The following is a 26,396-nucleotide window of genomic DNA, read 5'->3' on the forward strand; positions in this document are numbered from 1 at the left end:
ATCTAGTTCCCGCTTGCTGCCAGGCAGCTGGCATGAGCTGGATCTCACCCTCCAGGAGTGCCTCATGCCTTGCCCAGTGAGCTGAGCGATCTGCCGCGTGAGCGCATCTGTGCTTGTGGAATGACCCAAACTTTACCTTTAGGGAACTGATTGTTGTAGCCACTGGGTGGGAAAGCAAGAAATCATAGTCTCACTTCACTTCAGAGATGACCTTGTTTCAAAGAGAGTGGATGATGTTTGGAGTCAGATGAGGGGAAAGTCCTGGGTTCTTTGAGGGAGAAAACACAATAGTGTCGTAATGCGTTTCTGGGGCTGGGGTATAGGTCAGGTGAGGTAGCCTAGCATGTCTAATCTAGCACGGGGAAGGTAAAGTGAGGAGAATCAGAATTTCAGGGCCATCACTGGCTACACACTAAGTTTGAGGCCAGCCTGGGATGCACGAGACTGTACCACTGGGCAATACTAACATGTGCACACAGTAGGTTGCCCAAGCTCTGAGCTGAACCACCCAGGGAAAACTGTCCCACTGCTGATGCCAAAGCGAGTTCAATGACTTGGCTCTTGGGTCTGAGTCAGGGCGCCTATGGGGGGGGGGGTTCTCTCTAGGCACCCGCTGGCCACATTCTTCCACCTGTTCTTCCGAGTGAGCGCCATTGTCACCTACGTGTGCTGTGACTGGTTCAGCAGGAGTTTTGTGGGCTGCTTTGTCACCGTGCTTCTCCTTCTGTCCTTTGACTTCTGGTCTGTGAAGGTAAGGCTCCCTCTCTCTCTGGGGACACGGGGCCTTACTCCCCAGTATGGTGATGTCCCTTATGCATGCGGGACCAAGGAGGTGCTTTGGTCTAAATTGTGGTTACTTATTAAAGAACACCAAAGGGACAGCAAGATGGGACAGCAGGTGAAGCTGCTTGTTGTCAAGCTTGGACCCAAGCTCTATCCTTGGAATCCACACCGTTCAAGGAGGGAATCAATCCTCACAAATTGTCCTTTGACCTCCACGAGTGTGCTGTGGCACATGAGTTTGACCCCCTACACAGAACAAATGTTTAACTTTTTTTTTTTTTTTTTTAAGGATTGCTAGGCCCATGTCACAATTAGAGGGCAAAAATGCTTCAAGTAAGTGGCTTCCAGGATTAGTTGTCACAGGTGCACAAATGCACTATGGGAGTGGTGACTCCATACGGCTTTGGACTTTGTATAATCTCTCTCTCTCTCTCTCTCTCTCTCTCTCTCTCTCTCTCTCTCTCTCTCTCTCTCTCTCTCTCTCTCTCTCACACACACACACACACACACACACACACACACACACACAATGTGAACATGTGTTTTACTTTTGGGTCAGAGTCTTTGCTTTTTGAGACAGTGTCTCACTACGTAACTCCAACTCACAGAACTCTGTCTGCCTCTGGCTCTGGAGGACTGAAATTCAGGGCCTGTGCCACCACACCTGGCTAGAATCTCACTTTTCAAAGTAAGTAGGATCTGGCATAGTGGTACACAGCTCTGATACCAGCACTCAGAGGGTGGGGAGATTAGGGTAGGTAGGCAGAGGCAAGTGGATCTCTGAGTTTGAGGCCAGCCTAGTCTCCAAAGCAAGTTCTGGGCCAACCAAGTCAGACCCTGTCTCAGAAAAACATAACAAAGCAAAACAAAACAAAATAAGCTTAAAGGAAACTCACTCAGGAAACAATTACAACTCAACATCTTTTTCCCCTTTTCTTTTTTTGTGTGTGAATTCACATGTGATCTGAGGACAACTTGCAGAAGTCAGCTCTCTCCTCCCATCACAAGGGTCATGGGGATTGAACTCAGGCCATCAGGCTTAGCAGAAAGCATCTTCACCCACTGTCATCTTACCAGCCTCTCAACACCCTTCTCTTTTTTTTCGAGACAAGGTTTCTCTGTGATAGTTTTGGCTGTCCTAGACTCACTTTGTAGACCAGGCTGGCCTCGAACTCACATTGATCCGCCTGCCTCTGCCTCCCGAGTGCTGGGATTAAAGGCGTGCGCCACCACGCCTGGCACAACACCCTTCTCTTAATGCTTTCTGTAGGGGGTTACAACAAACGTTAGACATGTGCGTTGGCACACACCTACTACTCACCACCCAAGAGGCTGAGGCTGGAGGCTTGAGAGTTCAAGGCTACCCTGGGCTACATAGGAAGATCATTACAAGAACAATCAGCCATTTTGTTCCTTGTGTGTTCACGGCCCTTTTGCCCATTCTCCTCAGAACGTAACTGGAAGACTCATGGTGGGTCTTCGATGGTGGAACCAGATAGATGAAGACGGAAAAAGCCACTGGATATTTGAAGCCAGAAAGGTATGCTCTGAGACAAGGCACACTGATGAGAACACTGTACCACATTTACACAGGCTCCCCAAGTTCCAGGACAGCCAGGGATGTCACATGTGTGTGCCAGACCCAACTCTGTGAAATGCACACAGCAACAGTACTTGGTAAAACAAGTGAGAGCAAGAGTCACTGCATGTAAAAGTACAATGGCTAGCTGGGTGGTGGTGCCACATGCCTTTAATCTTAGGCAGAGGCAGGTGGATCTCTGTGAGTTCGAGACCAGCCTGGTCTACAGAGCGAGTTCCAGGTCAGCCGGGGCCATACAGAGAAACCAAAACCAAGCAACAAACAACAGTGCAAACCAATGGTTGTCCCCCTAACAGGTGTCTCCAAACCACGTGGCTGCCACTGAGGCAGAGGCCCGCATCTTCTGGCTTGGTCTCATCATCTGCCCAGTCATCTGGATTGTGTTCTTCTTCAGTACCCTGTTCTCCTTGAAACTAAAATGGCTGGTAAGACGCACCTTAACCCTCCTGCTGCTGTGACAAACCAGGGGCTAGAAGTGGTCTGACTCTGTGACCACTCTGACAGCTTGATGGGTGGTCACATGTAGAATCTCGATCCTTTCTCGGAAGCCGGCCAAGGAAAACTTGTCCCGAGAACCGGTCACACAGGGGGCTGAGAATCACAGGGAGACGAATGTGGCCGCCCGCCCTTGCCTTCTCAGTCAGTAGAGCCAGATTCTTGCGCTATCCTCTGCGGGTAGTAAACCCTTGCTTTTGGGTCCTTCTGAGCCAGTCCAAGCCCTGGACTTGAGACACAAGGTAGCTGAGTGCACTTAGCAGAAATAAGACAGCTGGGAGACAAAGAACTAGGTTTTTATTTGTTGACTATCTTCCTTGTGTTCTTCTCCCAACCAGAGTTCAAACTAAGCTTGAAGATAAAAGGAACAAGGACAAGGGACTAGGACAAAAAGAAGAGGCGGGAGAGAGTACACCCACTTGGGGACTCCTGGTTTTAAAACCCTGGCATGTAAATTACAGGAGGCATACCCAGGACACCCCTGGGGGTCTGCCTCCTCTGGGGTAGCTATGAAGTGTCCAAATGGAGCCAAAAGAATTACACCTTTCTTTCTTTTTTTTTAAAGATTTATTTATTTATTTATTATGTACACAGTGTTCTGCCTGTAATGTACACATGCATACCAGAAGAGGGCACCAGATCCCATTATAGATAGTTGTGAGCAACCATGTAGTCGCTGGGAATTGAACTCAGGACCTCTGGAAGAACAGACAGAGTTCTTAACCACTGAGCCATCTCTCTAACCCGGAATAATAATACCTTTCCACCAGATGGGATTTTATGGGTTTCTCTCTGGAAACAGAAGAGCGTTGCTCCCCTTATGCATGCTCAGCTAAAACAGATAAAACCCACTTTTTCCAGAGAGGAGCTGACTCAGACCTCTGCCCAGAAAAATCCCACAGCCACATAACGATACACTCACCATTTGAGGGCCATATTCTGTGGCTTCTGTCCTCTTTTTAGTTATATACCATCATAATCTCAGGATTGTTTTAGAAAATATTTTACTAATTGTGTGTGTATAGGGGGGGTATGTGCAGCAAGCGCGGGTGCCCTCAGAGGCCAGAGGGTGTGGGCTCCCCTGGAGCTGTAGATACAGGCAGATGTAAGCTGCTGACAGATGTTGGGCACCAAATTTGGTCCTCTGTGAGAACAGCAAGTTCTTTAGGTGCTGAGCTAGCTCTCTAGCCCATTTTAGTATTTTCACCCCTGCTACACACAAAAATCTATATTCTGTAGATATTGCCCTCTGGGCCATTTTCCCTGGCCCCCGGCACTCACCTTCCTACATGAGTTTGTTCCAGGATGTTACATAAATGGCATCATACAATGATGTTCTTTTCTAAGTGGCTTCTTTCACTTAACACATGTTCAGGTCCATCCGATCTATCCTGGGTATCAGCTTCACTTTCTTTGCATGGCTAAGCAACGTCCTATGGTATGGGTGTACCACATTCTGTCATTCATTAGTGGGTAAGGATGAATAATGCTGATATGGAATTATTTTTTGTGCCTGGGGTGCTGGGGAGGGAACCCAAGGGCCTTGTGCAAGCTGGGCAAGTGCTCCACCACTGAGCTACATCTTTAGCCCCCAGGAAGGAGTGTCTGTTTTAACAGCCTTCCTTGGGTAGGAAGGCTGACAGTACTCACTTTATTTGGGAGGGCTGTCCATTCAGCGAGGACACAGTAGCAGCACTACAGTGAACCCAGCACTCAGGAGGCAGAGGTAGGTGAACCCCTGTGAGTTCGAGGCCTGGTCTACAAAGAGAGTCCAGACCAACCAACACTACTGTACTAAGATTGCTAGACCACCCAAAAAAAGACCACCAGGACTCAATATTGATGCAATACACACAAAGACTTTTTAATTTTTTTGACTCGAGCCAGGCTCTGACGGTCACAAATACAGTGGTATCCAGAAAGAGCCTCAATCTCTGAGCTGAGGGTAAATTTATAGGTTCCTGTCCCTCCCAGTGACCCAAAGCAGGGGAGCTCCAGCCTGGCAAGTGCCTATTGGTTGAGTAACATAAGGAGGTCTCATGTCTAAAGGTGACAGGCTACAGAAAAGACCGCCCATGGCTTAGCTTTCTTTGTTCTCTTTGTTCACTACTTTGTCCAGGGAAGTGTCTAGTTTCTTATTAATCCTATCTCCGGTGGACAGAAGGAAATGTGGCCATAAAACTGGGTCTCTTAGCAACTCTATCTCCGGTGGGACCCTTCGGTTCAGTCGGTAGGCAACGCTATCTCTGGTGGGGCTCTTCTTTGCAGCTGTGAGCACAAATGTCCTTACAGCTGTGTTCCTACCTTTTAAGTCTGTTTCTTCAAGGGACTTTATGGCCCTGAGATAGATGCCGAGGCCATATCTGGTTCCAGTGGTCCACCCAGGTATATGGCCTTTGGCTATAGTTTCAGAGACCATCCGTGTTAGCTCAGGAAGGAATGCAGCCCTGGTTAGTCCCTGCAGCTGGCCAGATTATCTCCTGTAGGCCTATTTCTTAACCTTTTCCCCAGGTGACCCTGAAATCTAATTTTGTTTCTTCTGCTATCTCAAGGCTACACGGAGAAACCCTGTCTCAAAAGAAACAAACAAACAAAAACCACATAGCTTGGCTTCTGCCTCCACCAGCATCAGCTCTGTAGCTTTGGGCTTGTTCAATCTGGGTGAAGGACCATGGCCTCAGCCTCTCAGTTGCTTCGGTGTCCATGAGTGTTCGCTGAGAACAGAGCAGTCACGGCCACTCCTCCCCACTCAGTCCGTACCCTCAGCAGGCTTCTCTTTGCTTTACCCAATGCAGGCTCTTGTGATTGCTGGCATTTCCCTCCAAGCTGCGAACCTCTATGGCTACATCCTTTGTAAGATGGGGGGTGAGGGCGACATCAGCACAGTTGCTGCCAGCTTTCTGTCCCAGACGGTGTTCCAGACGGTGAGTTCCTCCCTGGATTCCTTCTCCCAGGTCCTCAGAATGAACATTTGTTGGCAACTGCTTTTTTCTAAGTCTCCCTACCAGCCAACTCACCATTGTTTTTCTAAGTCTCCCTACCAGCCAGCTCACCATTGTTTTTCTAAGTCTCCCTACCAGCCAACTCACCATTGTTTTTCTAAGTCTCCCTACCAGCCAACTCACCATTGTTTTTCTAAGTCTCCCTACCAGCCAGCTCACCATTGTTTTTTTACTGTGTACAATCTACTGTGTTGCCTACTTCCCATGTATAGTTCTAACTGAGCATGACACTACACACCTTTAATATTGGTACTCGGGAGGCAAAGGCAAGTGGATGTGAGTTTTAGGCCAGCCTGGTCTACATGAGTTCCAGTCCAGTCAGGGCTATTTAGTGAGACCCTGTCTCAATAAACAAACACTTTAAAAAAGCACAATAGGCCAGTTAGTTCTAGGGACAGCACTGCACAGATGCCGCACAGTCTAGCTCCAGAACTTTCTCACTTTAGACAGGAGCACTGTCCTTTAGACACTAGCTCCCCATTTGTTCCTAGCTCCTGGCACCCACCAGGGCACTGCTTGACACCTTCTGACTATTGCTTAAAGTGATATTTAAAACTATAGAATTGGGGGCTCAGCAGTTTGGAGCACTTGCAGCTCTTGCAGAGGTCCTAGATTTGTCTCCCAGCACCCACAAGGCAGCTCAGTCATCTTATCTGTAACTCTAGTTCCAGGGGATCTGACACCCTCTTCTGACAGCCACCAGCACCAGGTTCACATTACACATACATACATTCATTCAGGCAAAACACTCCCACACATAAAATTAAATAATTAAAACAAAACCTGCAGAATGGGCCAGCGGGATGGCTCAGTGGATAAAGGCACTGGATATGTAAGCCTGATGACCTAAATTCAATCTCAAGAATTCACAAAAGCCAGATATGGTGGCTATAATCACAGCACTCCAATAAGACAAGAGGTAGATACAGAAGCTCATGGGCCAAGCAGCTTGGGGGTACACAGTGCAGACAAATGAGAGACTCTACCTCAAAAAACATGGTGGAAAGAGAGAACTACCTCTCCAAAAGTTGCCCTCTGACGCCCGACAGGTGCATCATGGAATGCACAAGCCTGCACATATACACACGCACTAAAGCATCTCTCCAGCCTCTGCCTGGTTTTTTCTTTTTCTTTCTTCTTCTTCTTTTTTTTTTTTTTTTTTTTTTTTTTTTTTTGAGACAGGATCTCTCTGTGTAGCCTTGGCTGTCCTGGACTCACTTTGTAGACCAGGCTGGCCTTGAGCTCATAGCGATCTGCCTGCCTCTGTCTCCTGAGTGCTGGGATTAAAGGCATCTACCACCACGCTCAGCTTTTCTGCCTGCCATTTTAAAAGCCACATTTTACAAAAAAGAAAAACAGAACAACACACAGGCATAGACACACACGCATGCACACACCCTTACACAACACACACCCACAGAATTAAGGAAAGAATGACAAAGCCTTGATTTATCAAAGGGAGGGACAGATGAGTGTTTGGTCACTGTGCAGTGGTCAGATGGATGCTGTCCGTGGCTATGGGTCCACCCAGCGAGCCTGGTCTTCGTTGGGACAGAGATGGTTCTTCTTGCCTTGCAGGCTTCCCCAGGTGACTTTCAGAAGCCCAGGCTTGAAGGGTTGGACATCCACCAGCGTTAGGTGAGCAAAGGATGCAGGGCAGGGCCTGGGCACTCGTGGGACATGCAGCTCCTGGCCAGCTGTGCCACAGGGTTAGGTGGACTCTGCCCAGTCCTCCAAGTTGACCTGGAGCAAGTCCAAGCTGGACCCTAATGCTTAGGGCCTGCCCTGGACCCATGGACCTTCAGATAGGTTGCATCTGCCTCACAGGGGCTGGCACACCCCAGGAGCACACTTGTAAAGGAGAAGGGGAGGACAGGGCAGGGGCTGCCCGCCTTCCAGTCATGCCACAGTGGTGTGGAAATCTAGAACGACTTCCCTCAGCAGCTCTCAGTTCTACATCTTGGTCCCAGATCCTTAGGACAGTGACATCTGTCTTTCACAGAGCCAGGAAATGGTTTGCCTGGGACCCAGGGAATTACCGGATGTTTTTAGGGTACCCATCACCACACAGGTGGCTTACAGGCTTTTCTAAGGGTTTTGATGGCCCCTAGTCAAAGAATTCACAAGGATCCCAGCATGATACAGGGCTGGAGACCAGTGTGGGCAGAGGCTGTGTTTGTTCTCCCTCCATCACGTGAGGGAGGACTGTGGCCTCTGTGTGAGACCTCCCTCTATCTGTCCCTAGGCTCATCACCTGAGGCAGAAACAGCTCCTGGGAGTCCTGTGACCCAGAGGGTTGCTAGTCTCTTGGATTCCAGAAAGCAAGGCCTAAGGGACAGCTTCGAGGAGACAGTTTTATTTGATGGCGAATGACACGGGGATGCAGAGTGCCTGTACCTTTGATCTTGAGGAAATATGCAGATGATGATTAAAGTGTCTTAAGGAAGTGACTTCAAATCTGGTCAGTATCTGGTGGCCATAGCCCCATTTGTCCCCCGTTGACCAGGTGTGGCTGGATGTGTGGCCTGCCAGTTCTGTAGTCAGCGGGTGGTACTTGGTTCTGCCCCACTTCAGGAACTGATGAGGTTTTCATTATGTGACTGATGAGAACTACAGAACTCTCGGATCCCTGAAAGGCAAGTCGAGGGGTGAGTTCTCGCCCATCACCTCTGCCCATGGCTTGCTTGGGCTCACCAGTTAAGATTTTAATCAGTTTTACTGGTCTTAGTGGCGCGCATTTCCCATACTATGAACTTCATTCTCCCCGCACTTCTCACATTAAGAATTAGCTTACAACACTGACACACGAGGACAGTCTTGTGGTCTCCTGGGCTGAGAAGCCAAGCTGAGCATCCCGCTGCCACCCTAGGGCTGGCAGGGTAACCCACTTCACTCCTCTAGGTGACTGCCTGCTGTAAAGGGCTCAAACACTTACTTTGAATTATACTTCTGTAGGCTGCTGTGGCTGGTGAATCTGGGGCTTCAGCAAAAAAAGACTGGCCTCTGTCACAGCTCTTACCTTAAAGAGACAAGAGAAATGAGCTCCTTCTGAAAACGTCCCTCTTTTGTGCTTGCTGCAGCATGGCTGCCTGTGGCCTGCCATGCAAGGATCCTAGGAGACCCAGCATGGTCCCCAATAGCACGTCAATGCCAGCACACTGGAGCTAAGTGGGCTGTTCTCAGGGCAAGGGCCTGCAGTCCTAGGTGGGATGTCATGGAGTTAGATTTAAGGCCTATCCCAGGCCTCACTGCTTCTCTCCTGTGGCTGCAGCCTCTAGGAGCTCTGTGAGGTCTGGCTCTGACCCATCACGGCTGGTCCTGCATACCAAGCCCTTGAGCTACAAGATGGCTGTGCAAGTAGCATAGGCCCCTCAGAAGGGCAGTGTTCAGACTCACCTATGTGGGGATCCAGCGGCACTTTGCCCAGAAGAGGGATCTTCAGGTCCTGGCACATGGCCTCTGCACCCCCGGTCGTAGGGGGGAAGATCTGAGACTCTTTCTGTGAGCAGAACAAGGAAGAAGCTGTGCCTGAGGAGACACTAGTTTCCAGGCGTTTTACACAGCGGCTTATTTTAGATGTGAAACTCCAAAGCATCTTCACTCAGGCAGTAGTAGAGGGCTTCACAGAGACCCTGCCTCCCCAACACAGCAGGTAGAGCAGACATAGCTCCCGAGAGAACCATCCTTGCCCTCTGGCTCCCCACTAAGACACAGGTGTGCTGTGAGCCAGCGCTAGGGACCCTCACCTTGCACTTGGGGCAGATGAAGCCGCTCATGTTCTCCACCACACCGATGATAGGCAGCGCCACCTTGTGGCAGAAGCTGATCTCCTTCCGGACATCCTGGAGGGCTACTTCCTGGCAAGGGTCACAGAGCAGTAATCTCACATGTATGGCCCAGGGAATGGTGGGACACCACCGTGGGCACACCATCAGAGTACAGGGGACCGTGACCATGGCTTGGTGCTCACTCACCTGAGGGGTGGTGAGGATCACTGCCCCATCAATGTGTGCCGCACCCAGATACTGGACAACTGAGAGGTGCTCATCAGATGTGCCGGGTGGGGTGTCTATGATGAGGTAGTCCACATCTCCCCAGTCTACGTCTCGGAGGAACTGCTTGATCATACCTGCAAGTGGGCAAGGCTGAGTGTGCGCCTTCCTGCTGGCACACATCTCCAGGAGCATCTTTCAGTCTGTGTGAGCACTTGGCCTACATTCACAGCCTCACCAAAGTGACACTGCTGTCCCCAGGGGGACATGGTGGCTGGCCATGATGAGGTCAGGGATGCCACTATCATTATGTATGGCAGAAACATGTTGCCCCAACATGTGGCTGAAGTGTCAATAGTGAGAGAAGGTGCTTGCCCCAGCCCTGCTTTCTGAGATTTCCCCAGCACTGAGCCAGCAAGGGGTTTTCACTCCACACTTCCCTCCTTGACACAAGCCAGCCACATGACACCACATCACAAATAACTTCAGGATCTTCCAAGTCTCAAGGGCAGGAAAACTCAACAGTGGCTAATAAAATGTCTACACTGGACACTGGTGTTTGCCACAGTTTTCTTTAACAGGGAAGGTGGGCACTTAGACAGAACACACTGCAGGCCAGGATGTGGCTCCAGGGCAGAGCACTAGTGTGCGGGAGGTCCTGGGCTTCCTCCCCAGAATCAGAACAGCATCAGCACAGCACAAAGCCCAGCAGGCGCCTGCAGCCTCCCCGCCCAGCAGTCTATAGATGTGACAGAGCCAGGGATCTGAGGCCGAGGAGCAGAATGACAAACCGTTCTTCTTGGGTCCCCTCCAGATGACAGCATCATCGGGGCTGCTGAGCAGGAAACCCACAGACATCACGCCCAGGTTGTCCTCCACGTACTGCAGCAGGAATGAGGGTTAGGGAGAGAAACATGGTTGCTTGCAGGGAACAAGGGCATGACACATCTACACAAAACCACAAGTGGGCACTTCCCAAGGAACTGGTTAAAAAAAAAAAAAAAGCAGAATAAAGGTTATCACATGCCTCGCACCTGCATTTGCTCTTCGCAGCTGCAGACTCAAAACATTTTTGAGAACCACGTGGCCATGGAGCACTCTACAAGAGGCCAAGTGTGGCCTTTGCCTCAGCAACAAGTCAATGAAGCTAAAATATGTCTCCTCGGGTGTCCTAACAGGGTCAGCTCAGACACACTCATCCAGTCTTATGGGTGAGGTTTGCCTGGACACACTGGGCATTCAGCCGCACAGCACCACCTTGAGGCTATGGAGCCCAAGAGCACGGGCCCATGAGCCCCGTCAGAGAAGGCCTGCCAGTCCTTGGTCTTACCTCTATACCCGATAAACAGTCTCAGTAAGCCTTCAACTTGAGCAATTGGTTTTGCCAAGTCCCACTTCCAACAGCTCATCAGAGACACCAAACCCACACACTCTGCCTCCCCAGTAAGGCCAACTCACCACTGGAGACCAGCCCGAGCCACTCTGGTGAACCTGCAGGAACACAATGGTCATTTTTGTTACTGTGCACTCTGCTACATCATCACCGATGTACAAAACCCAGCTTCACACTGTGCAATTCCCCATCCTGTACCGCACCCCTCAATCAAAAAGCTCTACTTTTACTTAGTGTGTGTGTGTGTGTGTGTGTGTGTGTGTGTGTGTGTGTGTGTGAGTGCGCGCGTGCGCGCCTATACATCTCATGACAGGATGTAGACAGAAGTCAGAGAACAACCTTCAGGACCCTCTTTCTACCATGAGGATCCCAGAACTCCGGGCATCAGGTTCGGCAGCAAGCACTTCACCTGCTAGCCCTCAGCAGGTGGAGGGTTACTGGAGGGTTGAGAAATGAAGACCAGGGGCTGGAGAGATGGCTCAGTGGTTAAGAGCACTGGCTGCTCTTCCAAAGGCCCTGAGTCCAATTCCCAGCAACCACATGGTGGCTCACACCATCCATAATGTGATCTGATGCCCTCTTCTGGAGTGCAGGTTACATGTAGGCAGAACACTGTATTCTTAATAAGTATTAAAAAGAAAGAAAGAAAGAAAGAAAGAAAGACCACATTTATTACAAGCGCTCCATCCCTGTCCTTGTCAAGGGACCATAATTAGTCAACTTCAGGCACAGCTCTGAGGCTGGCCAGCTGCTGACTCAAAGATGCCCTGAGGCAGTAGCAGAAAAGGCTCAGCAGTTAAAAGCACTGACTGAGCTTCCCAAGGACCTGGGTTCAGTTCCTAGCACCTGCATGGTGGGTGCTCACATCTGTCCACAATTCCACGTCCTGAGGATCTGAGTCCCACTTCGGAACTTTTGGGGCACTGTGAGCATATGATGCCCAGACACACATGCAGGTAACCCCCGCCCCACATGAAAATATATTTTATAAGCTGCCCTTGGGTGTGGCGTGATGGCACAAACCTTTGAGACCAACACTCAGGAGGCTGTGGCAAGTGGATCTAAGTTCTAGGCCAGCCAGGGCTACTCAGTGAGTTTGTCTAACAAACAAACAAAAATGTACAAAAATACCCTGGCCCAGTCAGTGGCCCGAGCCCTGACACAGGAACGCTATCCACAGGGGCAAGGGCCCATTGTCGTCTGGGCCTGGACCTCTAGGGTTAGGCTATGCCTTGCTTCTTATGAAACTAGAACTTAGGCAACTGCCACCTACACATCAGGCCGGCCGTGCCTTCTCCTCTTTCAGTTTTCCAGACAGAGTCCTGACATCACCCTCCACCCCCAAACCAAGTAGTCCTCCTGACTCACCCTCCCAAGCTGGGCGACAGCCTGCACCACCATGCTTGGCTTAACTTTCGTTCATGAGACCCCTCATGCTACAGTAGCCTATCCCATGTTGGCTGACTGGGGCACAGTGCTGCCGCCTTCAAGATGGGGGCCACTGCCCATACGAGCTCCCTCAGATGCGCACCGAGGCCTTGGCAGTGCTACCAACAGGAGCCTGGGTGAACTTCCTATTTGCTGAGGCTGAGGCTGCTGTTGTTTCCTCGGCTCTATATACGGGAAGCCTGTCCCTCCACTCCTTGCTGAAGCTGACCTCTCTCTAGCCTTGGCCTCCTGTCCTCTGTGCTCTCCCATCTGCCTTGATGGACACTGTATGCCTGGAAGAGACCTGGAGCTATGGAAACAGCACTGCCTGTGGCATCTGAGGCCCAGCCTGGCTTCTGCACACCACCAGGGGGTCCTTCCAGAATGAGGGCAGTGGCAGAGAGCTCTATTGCTCTGCGCTGTGTCACTCACCAGCACCATAGTCAGGGGCTCGGCTCCCTAGAGGAGACCACGGCACTGACAGTGTGGACCCAAGCTAACCCTGGCCCCGAGTTACCTACTGCTCCGAGCTGCATTTCCGCCTCTCACTTCTGCATTCTGCTTGCTGTTTCCCTCTCCTAGCCATAAAAGGTCCCAAAGCCAATGCTTCTCATATACGTGGATGCACTTTATATCTAACCCCAAACCTCCATATCCACAGCTGATGAGAAAGGAGGCAGAGGGGCTATATTGTATGTGTTTGCCCAGAGAGAAGCAGCCGAGCTCTCCGACAGCCATCACCTTCTCTCCTTCTAAGCCCATGATCTTCGGAATCGATGGCCCACAGATGTCGATGTCCAGAAGAGCGACCTGCAGAGGAGGAGAGACAGCGGGCCTTCACTGACCGCTAGATCTGGAGACATGCACAGTGGGGCGGGGCAGGGACGGCACACAGCAACAGACGGCTGAGCTTTCACTTTCTCATGGGAAAGATGGTAACTCAGACCTTCCAGTTAGTCCTGGGGCCACAGTCATCCACACAGCCCCCAGTGTGGAACAAGGTGATCTTACAGCAGGCCATCAGAACACGGAGAGATTTAGTTAACTCAGCCTAAGAGTCTATCGTGGCTTCTGCATCACAGAAGATAACGCTGAGGTTCAATGAGGCCCAGGGACTTGTTCAATGAGCAAAGAACAGAGATGGGACACAAGTCCAAGTCTCCAGTGCCGGTGTTCTGTCCAACACAGCATCAGGCCTACACGGCGAGATGGCTTAGATATTACGAGAACATGCTTCTGTTAACGAGAGCCTGAAATGGACATGTTGGGTGGCTCAAGACCCTCTGGAACTCCAGTTTCAGGGGATCTGGCACCCTCTTCTGGCCTCCAAAGGCACTGCATTTGTGCACATACCCCACCACACACCTTTTTAATTTTATGTGTATGGGTGTCTTGCCTATGTGCATGCATGTGCACTTCATGCATGCCCGGTGTCCATGTGGGCCATAAGAGCACATCGGATGCCTGGAACTGGAGTTAGACAGTTGTTGAGTCGCCATATGAGTGATGAGAATTGAACCCAGATCCTCTTAAAAGGCAGTCAGTACTCTTAACCACTGAGCCATCTTTCCAGCCCATATTTTTTTTTTTTTTTTTTTTTTTTTTTTGAGACAGGGTTTCTCTATGTAATAGCCCTGGCTGTCCTGGAACTCTCTTTGTAGACCTTGAACTCACACAGATATGACCGCCTCTGCCTCCCAGTGCTGGGATTAAAGGCGTGCACCACCATGTCGAGCTATTTAAAGGCTGTTTTGAAAACTGTCAGTTTGGTCACAGGAAAATGGGGCTTGCCTAGACGTCAGCCATAATCTCTGCTCAGGCCTGCTGTGAAGGCCAGATGGTGTGCTGGGAAGGGCACAGGCACTGGAGACTTGGACTTTTGACCCATCTCTGTTTTAACCCTAGAAGAATGAGGAGGAGAAAGAGGGAGACAGGGGCTGGCGGGGTGGCTCGGAAGGGAGGAACAAGTGTTGCCCTTCCAGAGTACTCAAGTTGGGTTCCCAAAACCCATGTTGGGCGGCTCACAGCTGCCTGTGACTCTAGCTCCAGGGGATCCAACACCTTCTCCTGGCCTCTCCAGGTAACTGCACACACTTGGCACTCACAGACACACGTACCTATAAAAATATTCATTAAAAATATGAGAGGGATCTGAGAAATTCTTGTTGGGGACTTAGGTAGTCTCAGAAGACTTCCATCAAGTCACTCCCTGACCTGCCTGACAGCTGAAGCCAGCAGCAGCACTCACAGCCGGTGGTCAGGGACACAGAGCGCAGCACCTCAGGGGAACTCTGGACCTTGCCACGTGCTCTCCTTGGTCCCACTTCCTCTATCTTCTGGCTGAGAGTGCTGCTGGTGATGGAGAGGGATGCGGATTTCATCACTAAGATCCTGTCTGTCTCCTGCGTCCTCTGCTGGCCTGGCCCAAAAGTACAGCAGAGGGACATCTGTCCCCTGGGGATGGGACCCAGGTCTGTAAGTGGGAAAGCTGAGCACCTCTGCAACCCACCTGGCTCACTCATCCCTTTTGAGGAAAGATTGTTCCCACAAGCCAGAGAAGGGGATGAACCAACTGACACCAGGATGCACTACCCAGATTGACAGTCATCCCTGGTCCAGGAAGGCGGTGACAAGCTGTGCCCAGGGTCTTCCTGGGGTGCTCCCCATGGGCAGACTGTGTCTGAGTTGCCATCACAACAACTAATTTCTTTCCTCTTCTGCCTAGGTCAGGCTCATGAGCGTCTGCTGAGAACCAAGCCTGTGCCTATCTCTCCCCAGGATCTCTCAGCTGCTGGTGACCAGGAGGCCTTCTCACAGGAAGCGGGGAATGGCGGTGCTGTGCAGCTGTCAACTCTGACCCCTTAAAATATGAACTTTCTTCCCTAACAGAGTCTTGGTTCTAACTCTGCAGCTTCTCCCTCAGTCTTGTCTGAGCTTCTGGCCTGTAAAGTGATTGCTTATGGGTTAAGGCACCTCCAGCTGGGACGCCTATAAACCCCAGGGAAGGATCTCGGGTGCTTTCTCGAGTACCCTAAATGACAGTACTGATGTGGTTCCCTTTTGGCCCATGGTGCCCAAGGTCATCCATCGGTACTTTCGGGAAGCGGGGGGGGGGGGGGGGCTGAATCCCTGTAGTGGAAGCTGACATGTGACCCTCCTAGTCCTTTGGCTTACACTACAAAGGCTCCTAGTTCATTTAAATACATCTTCCTCCCTCTGCCTACGAATGTGCATGTGTGTGTATGTAAGTATGTATGTGTGTGTCTGTCTGTCTGCGAGCACATGTGTATGAACACGTGTATACGTCAAGACTCAACTCCACTTCTGCTGTCTTTACTGAAGGCCTTTTCCGAACAAGATGACTAACAGCAACTTGGAGGAGACTGAGTGCCAGGCTTCTACTGTACCACAGGAGGCACCCTAAGAGCTGGAGAAGTTGTGCGGTGCTCACTACACAACACGGTGCACCGCAGACAGTCCCGCAGCCACTGCCATGACGCTTCCCAGAGAATGCAGGCTTTCCTACAAGCTGCTTTCATTTGTGAGACAGTCTCACTCTGTAGCCCAGGCTGGCCTAGAACTCTTGGCAACCCTCTCAAATTCCAACAATACAGGTGTGAGCCAGCACACCCACCTCTTTTTTTTTTTTTTTTTAAACAACCATACTGCATAAAGAAATACAGCTTGCCAGGTTGTGTCTCCACACTAGACTACATACTGAAAGATCTGGACAAGTGTGTATGGAGAGGCTCCTGTAAGGAAGACAGGCATGTGAACACAGCTTCCCACGCCTGACTGGGGCAGAGGCTGTTGTTACACAGCTGTAGTGATATTCCTGACAGCCCAGGTCCGAAGCTCATCCTGGCCAACACAGGTCAGTTTTTGTTGTTTTGGCGGGAGGATAGGCAGCTGCTCTGGGGATGAACCAGGGACCTTGCACATGTCAGACAAATGTTCCACCACTATGCTCCAGCCCCAGCTCCTGAGGAAAATTCAGACAGTGTGATAAGAAGATTCCACTGTACTAGGCAAGGCAAGTCTGACCCTCTGGCGGCATGAGATTGTGCCCTAACAGAATCATGAACAGATAAGTCCACTTAACCTGTTCTGTGCTGTGGGTTGGGTAGGCTGCAGCCCAGTTCTAGAAGCAACCATCCTCCGGATGTCAGTTAGCAAATGCAGTGAGGAGGATGAGACAATGGAGGCAGAGAGAGTCTGGGAACAGCACGGGCATCCGTGGTGACGTGGTAGAGCTGGGATATGAACCTGCGTGCTCTTGGCTAATACTACCCCTTTATTAAAGTGGGCACCCGAAGCACAGGACTGGGAATTTGAGTTAGCTTGTCTATTTTGAGACAGAGTCTCACTCTGTAGCCATGGCTGGCCTTGATTTCAAAATCCTCCTGTTCCAAAATGCTGGCAATATAAGCACTGCCACATGGTCTGGTGAGGTGATTCCAATTTCACGCTTGTCTGTACACTTGACATGAAGGGCCTGGCAAGGGTAATTTCTGTCAGAAGCAAACAGAAAATAGCTTCTGCTTTATGGATAAAAAAATCCACAAGTAATAATATATAGGTGCTTGTATGATGTGAGAAATGACCACTTAAATATGTAAATACCATTGTTAGCTCACAGGAGATGGACCAAGAGACAGTTGCAGGATCTGGACTTCAAGACAATAGAAAGAAAAAGAAAGGAAAAAAAAAAAAAAAAAAGACAACAGAAAGAGCTTTATAAGGGGCAGATGTCCCTTATAGAGGCCCCAGTGTTAGATAACAGTCAGACTTCGAAGAGGCACGCTCCCCTCTGTCCTCTTGGTTAGAGAACCCAGTGAAACCCCTGAGCCAGTGGCCAGGCAGCTCATCTCTGCAGGCTCAAGACAGAGAGACTGGGGCTGGAAAGGTGGCTCAGAGGTTAAGAGCACTGTCTGTTCTTGCAGAGGTCCTGAGTTCAATTCCCAGCAACCACATGGTGGCTCACAGCCATCTATAATGTGATCTGATGCCCTCTTCTGGTGTATAAATGTAATAAATAAATAAAATATTTAAAGAGAGAGAGACAGAGACAGAGACAGAGACAGAGACAGAGACAGACAGACAGGCTGGTCGGCCGGCCCCCGGAGTCTAAGAATCAGTCTCTGAAGCCCTGAGGAGCTTCTGACACAGGTGTACCTCCCAGCTCAGCCCAGGCCCCACCTGTGTGTCTCCGTCCTCCGCCAGGCCGTGGGCAAGGTGGGCACTGAAGGTGCTTTTTCCAACGCCGCCTTTGCCAGACAGCACCAAGACTTTGTGCTTCACGGTCTTCATTTTCTCTTTGATTTTCTCCACAGCTGCAAAGGATCAGTTGAGGTGATGATTTCCCTGCCTGCCTCAGATCTGAGTGTCCCTCTTCCAAAGGGCCAGGATGAGAGTCGCTCTCTTTAAGCTGTCTCTAAGGCAATTTATGAGACACTGCCTCAGCAAAATACTAATAAATGTGCTAGGAAGACAATATGGTTACTACCAGCCTGCAATCGTCTTGTTTGATTTGCACAGTGCCTCATCCTGTAGGACACAGGCTTCCAGAAGGGCAGGGTTTTCAAAGCCCCAGCTCCTGCACAGAACCCTGCAGACAGCAAAGCTTTACAACCCAGGGGACATGTGTCAACATCTGCAGAAATTATCTGGATGTCACAAGGAGGGGCTACTACTGGCATCCGGCCGATGCTAAGTGTCTTAAGCACAGGAGAGCCCCAGTAACGAGGAATGCTCAGCCTCAAATGTCCCTAGTGCCGAGGACGAGAAACTCTGACAGACAGGCTCACAGTTAGCACCCATCGCAGTAACTCACTACGCTCCCAATGTCTTCCTATACTGTGGCGTAACTATTCTTCATGAGGAAAGCATTCAGAAGTCTCGCTCAAGGTCAGTTTGCAGGTGAGCCGACAATCAAGGCCAGCCTCTCGGAATCCCCTCAAGACCCTTCCAGGTAGGCCTTCAATCCTCCTCCTCCTCTCTTATCCCTGACGGGTTGCATGTGTTTGCAGTTTCTCTCCCCTGCTTTGGCCTCACTCTCACAGCTGTCTCTCCACCAAGGTAATAACCACCCATTTCTGTTGGACGCACTCCTTAAAAGGAAGGATTCTTTTCCCTGCCACAGCCAGACCCTCAGTGATCTGTGACAGACGCATGCGAGGACTCAGGCCTGGGAAGACTAAATATCCACTCTCTCCTCTGTGCTCGCCCTTATGTAGGTCAGCGGTTGTCACTCAAGCTCTGGCCCTGCCCCACATCACTTTTTTTCTATTCTAGTTTTCTTTAAGGTCCTCTATTTAGTTAGTGAATTTCGGTTTTTGTTTGTTTGTTTGTTTGGTTGGTTGGTTGGTGTTGAGGCAGGGTCTCATCTAAGCCCAGGCTGGCCTCTAACTCGCTATGTAATCAAGGATGACTCTGGACACTCTCTCTCTCTCTCTCTCTCTCTCTCTCTCTCTCTTTTCGAGACAGGGTTTCTCTGTGTAGCCTTGGCTGTCCTGGACTCACTTTGTAGACCAGGCTGGCCTCGAACTCACAGCGATCCGCCTGCCTCTGCCTCCCGAGTGCTGGGATTAAAGGCGTGCGCCACCACGCCCGGCTAGACTCTGGACTCTTGATCCGCTTCTAAAAGTGAAAATTTAACTGCTGAGATTACAAGCATGTGCTAACACGCGTTCATCCATTCATTTATACAGGGTTTCATCCTGTAGCACAGGCTGCCTTCGAACTGGGAGGGGGGCGGGGGGGTTGAGCCAGCAAGCTGACTTTAGCACACCTTTTGGTTCCCTAACTACCACAGATCAGACTCAGCCTCCATTTTCACCACTTTCCTCCGCTAAGCGACTTTTAAAGCCGCCACTCGGGGCACAAGCCCCGCCTCCCGCGCCAGCGGGCCCCCACCCCTCCAAACAACACTGCCCACTAGTCGCTGTCATTCATCCCTCAAATCCCGCCCCTTCCACTTCCTGATCTGCCCGCCGCTTCCTCACCCGGGTCCGGTGCGGCGCCGGCTCCCGACGCGCACAGCCTCTGGTTGGGGCATCCCTGGCACGAGGCTCCTCGGCCCGCCTGGGCGCTGTCGGCCCCGGGGCAGCCTGCGAGGAGACAAGGGCACAGTCAGAGCGGCTCGGTCCCGGCGGCACCACCCACGCGCCCTACGCCAACTCACCGTGGGGCGCCTCCTCCATGCTGCAGCTCTTCCCGTGCGGCGCTCCCGGAACTCCAGGGGCGTGTTTCCGCCTCGCAGGCTCAGTCTGACTCTCCGGCCAACTGAAAAAGGTCTCGCCAGCTAAGACTACGCACGCGCAAGACTCTGTGTGCCGTGGGTGGGGCACCCATGTCCCCTCTGAAATTCAGCTGAGCCGGTCTTAAAAATAGTTCGCCGCCTGAACGGACGAAGTGGCTCTTCGAGTAAAGGCGCTGTTGAGCAAGTCTGACCGCTTGCGTTCGAATTACAGAACTCATATTGGTGGAAGGGAAGATGATGGAGTCGGAGTCTTCCCAAGTTGTCCTCTGACATAATGCACAATAGTAAGGTTTTTAAAAGTATGGATTCTGTCGTCAAAGAACGTTACTCTCCATGACCTCAGTGTTGATGCAGTGTTACTAGTAAAAGTGCAACCAATGTCAATATTTACTCAGTTTCAAATAATCCGCCCTTTCCTCGATTTCGTTACAGGCTGCGCTAGAGGCTCAGTTGGCAGAGTGCCTAACCTCTCATACCTGAAATCCTGTAGTCCAAAATACTAAAAATTGAAAAACAAACAAACAAAAACCTCTCCCCTCTTCTCTTCTGCCCAGGCTGACCTTGATGGTTTTCCTGCCCTGCTTGACCGAGAAGTGTAGCTCAAGGGTGGAGTACCTGTCTAGCAAACAAGACGCCATAAATTCAACCCCCCGGGAGGGCAAGGTCTCATTGTGCCTCCTGCCTCCACCTTCCGGCTGCTGGGATTACAATGTGCACCACCACCTCCTGGCTCCTGGGCTAAAAAATAAAAATAAAAACAAATTCTTTAAAACTGTTATGCTAGCCGGGCGTGGTGGCGCATGCCTTCAATCCCAGCACTCGGGAGGCAGAGGCAGGCGGATCGCTGTGAGTTCGAGGCCAGCCTGGTCTACAAAGTGAGTCCAGGATGGCCAAGGCTACGTACACAGAGAAACCCTGTCTCGAAAAACCAAAAAATAAAAAATAAAATAAAACTATTATGCTATTAAGAGCAATACTTTGTTTTATGTTTTGTTACCTTTCCCTCAAAAGTAAAAAGTGTGAGCCAGGCGCGGTGGTACAGGCCTTTAATCCCAGCACTCGGGAGGCAGAGGCAGGCGGATCGCTGTAGGTTCAAGGCCAGCCTGGTCTACAAAGCGAGTCCAGGACAGTCAAGGCTACACAGAGAAACCCTGTCTCGAAAAACAAAAACAAAACAACAACAACAACAAAGTGTGAGGGTTCAGTGAAACCTTCAAAACCCGCTCCTGTGTCCTTTGGATGGTCACCCCGGTTTCTGGGAGCTCTTCCTAGCCTTCTTTGACTTGTCCAGGCTCCCACTGTTCTGGCTGCACCCATTTCACCTGGGAGCCTGGCTGCTTCGGTGGAGCAGTGTTTTAGACACATGCAGGTATCCTGTTCAGGGGCACAGCTATGGGAGCATCACTGAGTGCAACTTTGACATAAGGTGGTGGTGGTTGATACCATTTTAATTGAATGATCCGAAACCTTTTCATTGATTTTTGAGATAATTACATCAACTCTCCCTTCCCTTTCCTCCCTCCAAACCCTCCCATATATCTCTCCTCGCTGTCTAGCAAATTCATAGCCTATTTTTTTTTTTTTTTTTTTTTTTTTTTTGTTATTGTAACAGGGTCCCAGACCTCAGCTGAACTGACTCCATGAGGGAAGTGCCACTCAGGCTGTAAAACTCAGCACGTAGACAGCACCATCTGCCAAAGTGAAAACAAGACCTAATCCATCAAAGTCCATATAGTTCTGGAAAAGTCTCTGAATGTACCAATACTGCTCTTTAGCTTCTTCTTATGTATACAGTGCTCTGCCTACAGGTACACTTATAGGCCAGAAGAGGGCATCAGATCACATTATAGATGGTTGTGAGCCACCATGTGGTTGCTGGAAATTGAACTCGGGGCCTTTGGAAGAACAAACAGTGCTCTTAACTGCTGAGCCACCTCTCCAGCCCCTGGGTTTTGTTTTTGTTTTTTGTTTTTTGTTTTAACATTTATTTATTTACTATTGTGCATACAGTGCTCTGCCTGCATGTACACCTGCAGGCCAGAAGAGGGCATCAGAACACATTATAGATAGTTGTGAGCCACCATGTGGCTGCTGGGAATTGAATTCAGGACCTCTGGAAGAGCCGGCGGTGCTCTTAACCACTGAGCCATCTCTCCAGCCCGCTCTTTAACTTCTTTAGGTCCGTTTCTGGCTAACTATTCTTGTTAACTGAAGTGTGTCAACCCAGAGCATGCTGTTTTGTGCTTAAAAGCTTGAGAAAGGCTGAGTGCTACACTGGGATCCTGAATAATAAAGACTTCCTATTGGCAGTCTTCTCTGGTAAATCCTCCACAGCATATATTACATTTTAAACACACACACACACACACACACACACACACACACACACACACCTTGAATCCCAGCACTCGGGAGGCAGAGGCAGGTGGATCCCTGTGAGTTCGAGGCCAGCCTGGTCTACAAAGTGAGTCCAGGACAGCCAAGGCTACACAGAGAAACCCTGTCTCGAAAAACAAAACAAACAAACAAACGAAGATGACTGTTTGGTATTGGGTCGCCAATTGGTGTGCTCTTCCCTCCAGAAGAGCATTGCTCCCGTTCCCAGCATTCCTGTAGGATGCTATAGGTCTTCGTGTAGGGTTGAGGCCTGCCCCTGTCCTCTTTGGCATGTGTATTGGTGACATCCTGCTTCAGCTAATGTTTATGTTGGTGAGACTTTATGCATGTAGCTTCTGACATTAGTAGGAGACACTGTAACAGGCCTGAAAGGGTATCCTTCCAACCGGGGGCCAAGGCGTGCCGCAAAAATCACACCACACAGCGGACCTCATGCAAGGCATTTATTGGAGCAGAGCATAAAAGGCCACATCTGAGTGGGAATGGACACATGGAGAGGTAAAGGGAGGGGGAATGGAGGGAGAGAGAACAGGCAGGCGGTGATGTTGCTGGTTTATAGAGGGTATGGGGCATGCACATAGGGAAAATGTGCAACAGTGATGACATTGGAAATGTGTCCGACTGGCCTTTAGTGATGATGATTGAAATCGAGGTGGATGTTGAGGGAGCATCTGGTTCTGGAATGTGGGCAATTTTCAGTTGACTAACAAGACCAGTGGAAAATCATCCTGCCCTGGCCTGCCCCTGCTGGGGGATGGCTTTGTGCACTTTGCATTGTATCTGGCTCCAGTCCAGATGTTGGCACTGTCATTATTATTGAAGCATCTCCTGTCTCAATGTTGTGTAAAAATTGTCCCCCATTGTCTCTGATTGGTTAACAAAGAGCCAAACATCCTGTAACTGAGCAGGAGAGGTAAAACCAAACTTCCAATACCATGAGGGGGTCTCAGGTGAAAGACAGAGATGAGAGGTTGCTATGACGGAGTTACCATGAGGACAAAGATAAACAGGGAACAGCCAGGGCACTACAAAGGTGGCAGGTATGGAGCATGTGTCTGGGATGTAATCCAGACCATCATAGTCAAGTTAGAATAGCTGATTATCTGCCCAGCCATAGTGCTTGAAGCTTATTAATAAATATAATAGGTCTTCGTGTCATTATTTGGGAACTGGAGTGGACATAGAAAATCCTTAATTTTACATGTCCCAGAAACTGCCGCTGTCTCTGTTCCCACTCAGAGGCGGCCACCATTCTGTGTTTTTTTCCCCCCAGTAAATTTCTTGTGTGAGGTTTCTTGTATGGTGTGACTTTATAATATTCCTTAGCTCCTGAAAACCCTTTTAGAACCAATCTCTTTTGCACTAAGCCATCCCCCAACAGGGACAGGCCAGGAGCAGGATGATTTTCCACTGGCCTTGTTAGACAGTCTCCCTAACCCACCTGCCCTTGCAGTCTTTCCGCCCCCTCTTCTGCAGTGTTCCCTGAGCCTTAGGGCAGGAGTGTTTTGTAGATGTGTCCATTAGGTCCAGGCCCCACAACTCTGCATTTTGATTGCCTGTGGTTTTCTGTAATAGTCTCCAACTGTTGCAGTGAGAAGTTTCTTTGGTTAAGGATGAGAACTACATTATCTGTAGGTATAAGGACAAATGTTTACGTCGCTGTTAAGGACTATGCTGATTTAGTAAAGTAGTGTGGTTGTGGGTTACCCTCCATGCATGACTTCACCAGCACTGGGGTATTGCTAGGTTTCCAGTATCAGGGTGTTTGCCCTCTTGAGTGGGGTGATTTGAAGAGGTATGTGTGATTCTGAGTCCTGCTTCCCTTCTCTGGGTGACTGGGCACCTGCACACCAAACTGGGAAGAATGAAGCGGCGTCTGCAGGATCCAGGTCCAGCTGGGCGTGCTGTGGGGGTGGGAATTTAAGTTTAAGTGTTACAGAGCTTTTGGAGTGGAGCAGTAGGACGGCCAACACAGCGAGTGGTGCAGGCAGGAGCAGTTTGGTGGTGGGCACTGGACCGGGCGATGGCAGGAACTTGGCTCCAGTGCCAGGCCTGGCTGTGGCAGGAGCTTGGGCCCGGCAGGCAAGGCTGCTGGGCGGGCAAGTTTGAGAGTCCAGTGGTGAATGTCGGGAGAGAGAAAGCCCTCTCCAAAATAGCCCTTCAAGTGTTGCAGCCCAGTGACACAGCAACTCTTACACTGCCTTCAGTGAAAGAGCTTGTACCAGTTTATCTGTGGTGGACGAGGACTTTTGTATGAACCATGGGGAGCGGGAGAGATTCCAGGATGGGTGCACATCATTGGCTGTGGCAGGGATGCTGGCAATGCTCTATTTGCATCCAAATACCAGGCTACATGACCACCTGTGACTACCTTGAGAATTGTGGGGTTGGGGTTGGCAGGCTATGTGCCCCGGGGTATGCAGGCAGGAAAGCAGAGAGGGAATGGGCGGCGTACTCCTACTGGTCTCAGACCTCACTCTAGCCCGATGCCTATTTTCCCTAGTCACCCAGCTTATGTACCCCACAGGTATGGCCCCCATAGACTCATGTGTTTTAAATGCTTGGCCCATGGGGAGTTGCACCATTAGGAGGGATGGCCTTGTTGGAGGAAGTGTGGCAGTGTGGGGTCAGGCTTTGCAGTTTCCTATGCTCAGTCTCTGCCCAGTGTGGAAGACAGTCTCCTTTTTTGCTGCCTTTGGATTAAGATGTAGGACTCTCAGCTCCTTCTCCAGCACCATGTCTGCCTGGACGATGCCTTGTTCCCCACCATGATGATAATGGACTAAACCTCTGAACTGTAAGCCAGCCCCAATTAAATGCTGTCCTTTACAAGAGTTGCCTTGGTCATGGTGTCTCTTCACAGCAACGGAAACCTTAACTAAGACAGAAGTTGGGACCAGGAGACCGGGGTATCGCTCTGGCAGGCCTGGCCATGCTTTTGTTTGAAGAAATGTAGAAAGCAATGGAGTGCTTTAAGTGAGGCTTAACGGGCCGTGCTACTAGCAACACGGAAGACAGTGGTGCTGCGGGTGATTGGAACTGTGGAGGCCTGCCTCAAAAGGCATCAGAGGAGAACTTTAGGATGTTGCCTCCTCTCATGGTTTAGTTCAGTCTGGATCCTCCAGAGGCCTCTGCCTATCTCACTCTCACTCATATCAACAATAAAAGCCTTCTCCTCAGCCATACCTAGGAGCAGTCATGTCTTCATTTTCATTCAAATACAACAGAGCAAGCTTTTTAGGTCACGTGACTAACAGGGCACTAATTCTCAAATTGAGCAAAGCGTTGGGTGCAGTCACTTTGACAATTGCATGATTACAGTGTGATAAACACTGTGACAGAAAAGGACCAAGGTGATGAAGGATGCTGGGGTGGGGGGGGGGTGCAGGAGCAGGGGCAGGGGACCAGAGCATAAAGGACCAGGGTAATGGGCAGGGAGAAATTCCTGGGTCAGGGTTGTTGGCTTAGGTTTTTCAAAATCCTACTTTATTCACGGTTCTCAAATGTTTCTACCTCCCTTCCAGCCCACCGACCAGAGGTAGGAGAGGACAGAGGTTAACAGGAGCGGGGTGGGGGTGTGTGGGGAGTGTGGGGGTCGGGGGTGGGGATGGGGACCTTTTTAGACTTACTTCCTTGGGCTAATTCCACTCTGCATTGTCAGGACACCAGCAGTCCAGTCCAATAGCAAACACCAAACAGCAACAGGAATCAGCAGTGGCAGCACAATCTGTCAGAAACAGCAAGTCTCCGCCAAACCGGCACAAGTCAGCAGAAGAGGCCGGAATCAGCCGGACACCACGAGGAGTTCTCCGGCACATTTCTCTCTATAAATTGAAGACCAACGAAGCAGTGCGTGGCTTCGCAGTGCACAAGCATCATCTCGCTGTCTGTGCTGTTCTGTTGATTTGCTTTCTAAACATCACTCACGCGTCTGTTTTCAACATCACATGCCCTCTCACAAGACAGCTTCTGGAAAAAGATCACGTGACACAACTGAGTTGGTTTTGTTTTTTGGTTTTTTGGTTTTTCGTGACAGGGTTTCTCT

The 26,396-nt window shown here is 50.3% G+C and overlaps 2 protein-coding genes across 2 annotated transcripts in view; one reads left to right on the top strand and one right to left on the bottom strand.

Annotated features, from left to right (window-relative positions):
• Tvp23a (trans-golgi network vesicle protein 23 homolog A) overlaps window positions 1-8,099 on the top strand; it is a 33,916-nt gene extending 25,817 nt beyond the window's left edge. Inside the window, exons 3-7 of the mRNA XM_051168479.1 lie at window positions 607-751; window positions 2,234-2,323; window positions 2,680-2,808; window positions 5,674-5,802; window positions 7,459-8,099. Of these exons, the coding sequence (XP_051024436.1) occupies window positions 607-751; window positions 2,234-2,323; window positions 2,680-2,808; window positions 5,674-5,802; window positions 7,459-7,518 (553 nt within the window). The 3' untranslated portion in view covers window positions 7,519-8,099. The remainder of the gene's footprint in view (window positions 1-606; window positions 752-2,233; window positions 2,324-2,679; window positions 2,809-5,673; window positions 5,803-7,458) is intronic.
• Window positions 8,100-8,249: 150 nt separating this feature from the next.
• On the bottom strand, window positions 8,250-19,957 carry Nubp1 (NUBP iron-sulfur cluster assembly factor 1, cytosolic). The gene is made up of 11 exons (XM_051168476.1): window positions 19,877-19,957; window positions 19,698-19,802; window positions 17,893-18,026; window positions 13,435-13,503; window positions 11,331-11,363; window positions 10,664-10,754; window positions 9,855-10,009; window positions 9,627-9,737; window positions 9,277-9,379; window positions 8,816-8,899; window positions 8,250-8,509 (listed from the first exon to the last, which is right to left on the bottom strand). The coding sequence occupies exons 1-11, from the start codon at window positions 19,893-19,895 to the stop codon at window positions 8,451-8,453; spliced, it is 963 nt and encodes a 320-aa protein (XP_051024433.1). The 5' UTR covers window positions 19,896-19,957; the 3' UTR covers window positions 8,250-8,450.
• Window positions 19,958-26,396: the final 6,439 nt, after the last annotated feature.

The sequence above is a fragment of the Acomys russatus genome, chromosome 25, assembly GCF_903995435.1.
Source record: "Acomys russatus chromosome 25, mAcoRus1.1, whole genome shotgun sequence".
Lineage (NCBI taxonomy): Eukaryota > Metazoa > Chordata > Mammalia > Rodentia > Muridae > Acomys > Acomys russatus.